Source organism: Nicrophorus vespilloides, unplaced genomic scaffold, assembly GCF_001412225.1.
Source record: "Nicrophorus vespilloides isolate i.1.1-1 unplaced genomic scaffold, Nicve_v1.0, whole genome shotgun sequence".
NCBI classification, from domain to species: Eukaryota; Metazoa; Arthropoda; class Insecta; order Coleoptera; family Silphidae; genus Nicrophorus; species Nicrophorus vespilloides.
The window spans coordinates 19222-27398 of NW_017098609.1; the positions used below are offsets into that span (position 1 = coordinate 19222).

At 26.9% G+C, this 8177-nt stretch overlaps 1 protein-coding gene across 1 annotated transcript in view; it reads left to right on the forward strand.

Annotated features, from left to right (window-relative positions):
- Nucleotides 1-8177, forward strand: part of LOC108562903 (protein CYR61-like) — a gene marked incomplete at its 3' end in the record, with an annotated part of 40967 nt that overhangs the window by 12674 nt on the left and 20116 nt on the right. The window contains exon 2 of the mRNA XM_017921403.1: nucleotides 7140-7308. Within this exon, the coding sequence (XP_017776892.1) occupies nucleotides 7140-7308 (169 nt within the window). The remainder of the gene's footprint in view (nucleotides 1-7139; nucleotides 7309-8177) is intronic.

Consider the following 8177-nt stretch of genomic DNA (forward strand, 5'->3'; position numbering starts at 1 on the left):
TTAAGACGTTTTTTAAGACGTAAAAAGGATCTAAATTTGTTGGCAGTTTATATTGTATGCAAAAATTGGTTTGCAAAACATTCTCACTGTTTTTTGGAAATATTTCCGTTCTAAAAGCTTTAAAATTGTTTGATTAAACTAGTAATATTGTTAATATTTTTAGCCCTCAATTATTGTCAATTATTTCCATATTCGAAGATATTCAAATTGCTTAATTAAATTAAGTATTTTGCAACATTTAGTTTCCATTTTTGTCAAATAGTTTTATTACAGTTCTTAGACCTGACTTTTGTTAATTGTTTTTTAATTATACTAATTATAGTGTAGGTTTTAGACCCAACATTTGTCCATTATTTCCATATTGAAAGTCCTGCATTTTTTTTGCTAATTAATTTATTTATTTCGTAGTATTTTTTCAGTTGCAATTTTTGTAAAATATGTTCACACTCAAAGCAAATTATTAACTAAATTAATCATTTTTGAGTTCTAATTTTATTTAAATTATGGATGTATTTAAATAAAATACTTATACCAAATTTCTTATTTAAACTAATTCTATTACAGTTTTTAGCCCCAATTTTTAACAAATATTTCAAAGCTCTTAAAACTAGTTTCATTACAGATTTTTTGACCCATTTTCATCTTCAATTTTTTGATGAAATGTGTCTATCCTTAAAGCCCTGCTGCGAACTTGTAAACTAAATATGTTTTTTTTTCTAAATATTTCCATTATCGAAGCTTTACAAAATTGTTAATTAAACTAGTCATATTGTAGCCTTAAGTTCAGCTGCAGTGAATACAAAAAAAAAACGTTGTTCACCTCCGGCGGTCGTAAATTTTCTGCAAAGACGGCTACACGTAATTAAGCGTACAAAAACAAGGTAGTCGTAGGCATACACACACATAGAACACTATACCTTCCTTCAAACTTTCAAAGTAACAGCGCAGCGCCCATGCAACTTTAGCCGCTTTATAATTACGTTTTGTTTACTTCCACTAAGTTCATTATCCCGCGCTGAAGAAAGGATTTGTACGCGCTCTCCTCTCCTCAATTTTTTTTGTTTGTTTTTCTTTACTCTACGTGCATGTAACTAAACATGTTTATGTAAAATTTCTTTTCAAAGAAATATTTTTGTTGCGTTACATTCATGAGGTGTAATAATAAAATTAATTGCGCGGCATTCATTAGCGTTTAATTGCCCGAGCTTAACGAATGAATATTAATGAAAGGATGGGGTGGGTGGGTTTTTGGATGCGGAAGGCAAAGAAAAGCGGATTCATTAGCGATTCGATTAACCCCCGAATCCGTGCGTTCGTGTAGGAAAAGGGGTGGAATCAAAAGAAAATAAAAATTAAATGAAGGAAACGAGATTGAGACAATTGTTGTGAAAAGGGTGTAGAAAGTTGTAATTATTATTCATTGAAAAGTCGATAGAAAAAAGACTTATAATTATAGGAGTTTTTAATTGCAATTGAACAAATTTATGTTTTCTAATTAATTTATATGAATTCTTTTATAATAATTTCAGAATTACTTTTAATTAATGTGTTTTGTGTAAAAAAATAGTTTATTTAAAATTTTATTTAGAAAGATTGTTTTTTTTAACAATTATTATTAATGAGCTCAGTTTTCTTAAATAGTACAAAAATTAATTCAAAACGGCGATTGTTTACAATTATTATGAATGAATCAAATTTTGCCAACTTACAATTTTAAATATACTAGCATAAATATAGACTTAATATTTTTTTTACATGAAAAAATTTATTTTGTTACTTATAAAAAAAATGTAAGAATATATTTTTTACAATGATTATCAATGAACTTATTTTTGTTAATAGTGTGAAAATTAATAGAAAAATGCGAATATTTACAATTATTACCAATGAAAATTGATTAGTTTCTAGGAAATTCTAGGCAAAAATATAGATTTAAAACTTTTTACTTGACAATTTTACTTTTTGGTTTATTTTCGTCTCAAATTTTATTTAGATACTATTACTATGAATGAATTAAATTTTGATAACATACAATTTTAAAAATACTAGCACAAATATGTATTTAATACTTTTTTTTGTCAATCAACATGTATTTCAACATTTTGTTTATTTTTCGTTTGCTTTAATAGAAAAGTTCAATTTTGCCACAATTCTAGTAATTTTGAAATCACTAGCACCAATATAATATTTTACATATATTTCTACATTTTGTTTGTAATTATTCATTTTTTTATAATTATTAAGGTTATTTATATACAATTAATATCAATGAACTTAATTGTATTAAATGGTATAGATATCAATAAAAAAGTGCGAATTGTCGTTTGTTTAAAGATATTTATATAATTAGAAAAGTTGTTTTTGAACCTTGACTTAATTTGTTAATAAATGAATTAATTATTTGATTAAAAACATAAACAATGCATAATTTTACAATTTTTTAAATGATAATTCCTAAACCGGTTTATGTTTACATTCGGTTTTTGTATCAATTTTAATAACTTTGATGGAAGAACTAAAAATGTGTTTGTTAAAACGTTGTTCATTTACAATTATTTAGAATCAATTAGAAAAAAAATAGGGAAAAAGTTTACTATTATTAGGAATGAACTAAAATTTTCATCAAAATTGTATCATATAAGTAAATAGACAAATAAAAGTGTGAAAATTAATAGAAAAATGCGATTATTTACAATTAGTGTCAATGAAAATTGATTATTTTCAAAAATTCTAGGAAAAAATATAGATTTAAAAATTTTTAATTGACAAATACTTGAAAATGTTTATTTTCTTCTCAAATTTTATTTAGTTACTATTACTATAAATTTATTAAATTTTGCTAACTTATAATTTTAAAAATACCAGCACAAATATGTATTTAATACTTTTTTTGGCAATTTTACATGTATTTCAACATTTTGTTTTTTTTTTTCGTTTAATTTAATAGAAAAGTTCAATTTTGCCAAAATTCTAGTAATTTTGAAATCATTGGCACCAATATAATATTTTACATATATTTCTACATTTTAATTGTAATTATTCATTTTTTATAATTAGTAAGGTTATTTATATACAATTAATATCAATGAACTTAATTTTATTAAATAGTATAGATATTAATAGAAAAGTGCGAATTGTCGTTTGTTTAAAGATATTTATATAATTAGAAAAGTTGTTTTTGAACCATGACTTAATATGTAAAAAGATTATTTAATTAATTGATTAAAAACATAAACAAGGCATAATTTTACAATTTTTTAATTTTTTAAATGATAATTCGTAATCCGATTTATTTTTACATTCGGTTTTTGTATCAATCTTAATAACTATGATAGAAGAACTAAAAATGTGTTTGTTAAAACGTTCTTTATAAAGGTTGTTTATTTACAATTATTTAGAATCAATTAGAAAAAAAATAGGGAAAAAGTTTACTATTATTACAAATGAACTAAAATTTTCATTAAAATTGTATCATATAATTAAATTACAAGAGAAGTAAATTAGTTTCAAATATTTTCATTTTCTTAACTTTTAACACATATTTTGACTTGTTTTTTTTTCAATTTTTATAATATACCATGAAGAAAATTATAAAAGTAATCTTAATATTACTACATATTTTGACTTGTTTTTTTTCAATTTTTATAATATACCATGAAGAAAATTATAAAAGTAATCTTAATATTACTACATGAATAAGTTGACTAAAATAATTTGTATTATATTATATAAATTTATAGTATTTTAGTTATTGGTTTTATCTAATTGATGATTAATGTTTGTATATGTATATGAAATGTGGTGGATGCGCCGGGATTATCAAACGAATTTCTCTCTAATCCTATTTACTATAATACGTAATACGTCTGCAAATCGGGTAGCATTGCAATAGTAATAATGATGATAATAATAAGGTGAAACGGGGGGGTTAATTGGATTTGTAATATCTGGTGCGGACATAACAGGAGGTTTTCTTTAAATGCGAGGTGCATGCAGTTTCGGTCCCACTAAAAGCAGACAGAGGGAATTAATTAGTTCCAGAGGCAAGCAAAACCGAATGCATCCTAAAACCCGTGACGACCATAGCAGAATAAAAATAATAATAATAAGGGTGATGCAGTGCATGCAGATAATTCTGAAGGGCGTTTAGGGGATGAGGAGAGCGGCGTGGGACTGGCAGTAAATTTTTAATTAAAATATGACCAGAGTGGCGCAGCTCCAAATACACTCATTCTCTCTCTCTCGCGCGCGCGCGCTTTCTCTCGCTCTTTCTCTTTACGAAACATGATCAAACGACGCGTTTCCGGATTTAATTGCACGCCGAAAACGTCGCGCTCCTGATGCAAATGTAACTGGGATCTTCCAACGCTCAATGATTTCTCTGTTCCTCGTGACACACATATCATATACACACACATGCATGCATGCATGCATACATTCACTCGACCCGAACGAATGAGAATCCGCGTTTTGTTTCACATTTGATGCAGACGACTGGAAATATGCAGAGGATGCATCCGAAATTCTCCAGCTGCCGCTCGCTCTTCCCAAAATCCCGTGACTACCAAATTAAGTCGCGTAATGAAATAGACGGATTTGTGCTCTGATTTGAACAAAACTGTTATTATATTATGATGTCAAACATTTTCCATTGAAAATTCACTGTATTGTCGTGGCCGACCAATTTATTATCATCTATTGTATAACTAATATGTATATTTGTTAGGGCCATGACTTTCCTCTTAATTATTATAAATCATATTTCACGTATCCATCAAATATACAAACGGATACTAGTTCGTGATTATTTAGAATAACTTGTGGAATATTTTATCTCCACTCAACAGCCGTCTTCAGCCCCTAAATATTTGGGTAGGATCATAAAACTTAGATAAAGAAACGGTTGTATATTCCACAAGCTCAACATTGATTTCCTTACCTCTCACACTCCCACTTGGAGAGTCCAAGGAAGAGCATTTACTTCATAAATACTAACTTAAGAGGAGAAGGTAACTCCTTGTAATAACCCATGAGATCAACTATTGTATAGTTGACTTCTCAATAAAATTCCGATGTGTATAATAAAGTTAATTAAGAAAATTGCATAACGACATAACTACGACAATATTTCAATAATTATTACACAAAAAAAAAAAGACAATTGTCTAAAGCAATGATCGTATATTTAAATTTGACACTATTTTCAAAATAAAACAAAAATATATAAGTTTTCTTTTAGAAAAGTTTAGAATTTCGCACACTTTGATACCATTTCATATAAGTAATAACTAAACTATGGTTATTTTTATCACCATTTACTCAATGATTTGATATCTGCGTACGTTAATTTAATCATAGAATGGTCTTTCTTATTAGTGTATAACATTTTGTCTTGTCATGTAAAAAAAATCGTTTTTTTTTAATTCGAAATTATTATTTATGTAAAAGAATCGATTTTTGAAAACTTTATGATATAATATTAATTTTTATTTCATGTTTGAATATATTTTTGTTATGGATTTTGAAAAATTACATCAGAAAATATAATAAATTCTACAAATTTTTGATAAAATTAACTTTACATAATTACTATATAGATATTTAGATGAACTTGATGTCATTTTTCTAATTCCAAATATTTTCTCAATTTTCTTGCAGTTTAATATTGATGATTGAACTGAACTTTTTGAAAATGATAATATAATAAAATAGTTTTTTAAATTGTAAAACTTTATAAACAATTTATGATTAAATCAGAAGGTATTTCTATTACATACTGTGGGGTTTAACAAAAAAAGTGATCTAAAAAGTTCCAATATTACATCACTAATCTTGCATTTTATCCTACCCATTCTTAGCGATGTTCTTGAAATTGGACATGAAATATCGTTAGACTTTAACAAATTGAGAAACAAGTTTTGTTTTCTCAGAAACAAAAGAATGAATGCCAACTTAGCGAACTTTTATTAGACGATTTATTTAAATTATTGTCTTGATTCATTTTCAGCATAATTTTTTAATATTTTTTTCATGAAAATTTTCGTGAATTTTTGATAGATTTAGTAAGATTTTATAAAATAACTTCAAAATAGTAAATAAATATTAAAAAATATACATTTTTACAATAATTTTAAAATTTAACTTTGATATTGAGGAAAATAGTAACCTTGTAATATTAATTCATTAATATCTTAGATTTAGATATTTATATTTCGATTTGTTTTATGTTCATAAACACGTTTTGTCTAATTACTAAAAAAATTTGTAATAACATAAAAGTTTTCGTAAATTTATAAACTTATAAACTTTGTTAAATTAAAGAACAGCAGTAGTTAAGTAATATTCATTAGTGTCTGAGATGTAGTGCTTTTTCTCTACTAATTATTTAATTATTTATAAGTAACATATCTTTTTCTTCTAATTTTTCGTGTAATATTGAATTAATTATTTTTATTTTTTTCTAAATTTACACATATATTTGAAAACTATTTGATTCGTGTCTACATGTGTTACTTAATCACATTAAATACAGTGGAACCTCGAAAAACGAACATTTGGCTTAACGAGTAAAATGAATTGGAAGAAGAATGACTCGCTTAACGAGCGACGTTTTGCATCACGAGTGATGATGAGAAGAGAAGTAACGGATGTTTCAGTATACGAGTAACTTTTGAAACGGATTAAACTCGTTAAGCGAGGTTTCACTGTATATTATACTAATAGATTCAAGTTTTTTTTTTTAGAAAAAGTCTAACTAATCTGTAGAATACAAAATTATACACGTCTCCTTTAACATGTATAAATAAATATTGTATTTTTTTGTTTGTTCTCTTTTTCATTAAATTGAGTAACACAACACATGTCGTCTTTATGTTATTATATCCAACATATTACGTTCTTACAGCTACGGGTCATGGCTTTACGAGAAAGAAGTGAATTAACAAGGGCCATATTTCCTGCAACTTTATTACTCCGCTTGCTTTCATTTCCATTTTTTGTTTGTTTGTTTTTCATACCCCTTTTTTTCCCTTCACCATACATCGTTGATCCAATTTACAAGTGCGCATTGCAATATGAAAGAATGAATCGTTCTTTGGATGAAACGTGAAGGGTTTTTGATACAATTATTATTGTTGCAGGAGAAGTGTCCGTACCCGTGCACTTGCCCGACAAAGGAAGTCTGCGAGGAGTGCGAGGAATGTCCTAGACAGCTGGATGAGCCGTGCAGCGACGATCGACCTTGCGACCGCTTCAAGGGCCTCGTTTGCGCCTTCCTGCACGACGGGGACACCGAGGGCGTTTGCAGAGGTAACAAATGATATTTGTTATTTATAAACTGCGTAAAGAAAGAAAGAATAGTGTAGAAAAACACAATGTGAGAGTACAGTAAGAGCTTTTGTCGTAAAAGGGCGGTGCGTTCGCGTTTAATTGGATGCTTTCAGCATATTTAATTAATTTTATGAATATTAATAATAATAATACGGTCTGAATAACATTAAAGTATTAATTAATTAAGTCTAGAGATTTTGTAATTGAGTTACGTTTGATGCTAAAGGTTTCAAAGTGGAATAAGGAACGTAAAAATGTTAGTAAATTACAACAGTTCTATAATAGCAATGTACATTTTCTAAAGTGCTTACTTGTGAAGTAAAGTGTAAAGTAAATTTACTTACTGAAATATTCGTACTTTGTGGATATAATCATTTGCTAAATACACATTTACATTTGGCAAATTGTATTCTTAATTATTAATATAATGCGTGCATAGAAGTTATTTGCATTTGTTTCTTATGATTAAACATTGCACAAAAGAGAGATAATACAAATATAATATATATGAAAGTGTACGTTTTTTTAATATTTTAATTTAATATTATAATGATTATAGAATAATTGCTCGAAAAAATAGATAAAGCTATCTGCCCCTGGATATACACGGTAGATAGGTTTCTGAGAAAAACGTGTAAATCGAAATTGTAACTTTTTGAATGTAAAACAGCGACTACATCGAAAAGTATACGAAAAACGCGAAAACATGTAAAGAAAGTACCGTGTAAAACAGTGTTATAATTATTTTTTCTATTTTAACTATTTAGTTGGTAACAAAATGTAATTTACAACTTATTATTTGCCATTTAGTTTATTTTTAATATAGATTTAATCGAATTGCATTTTCT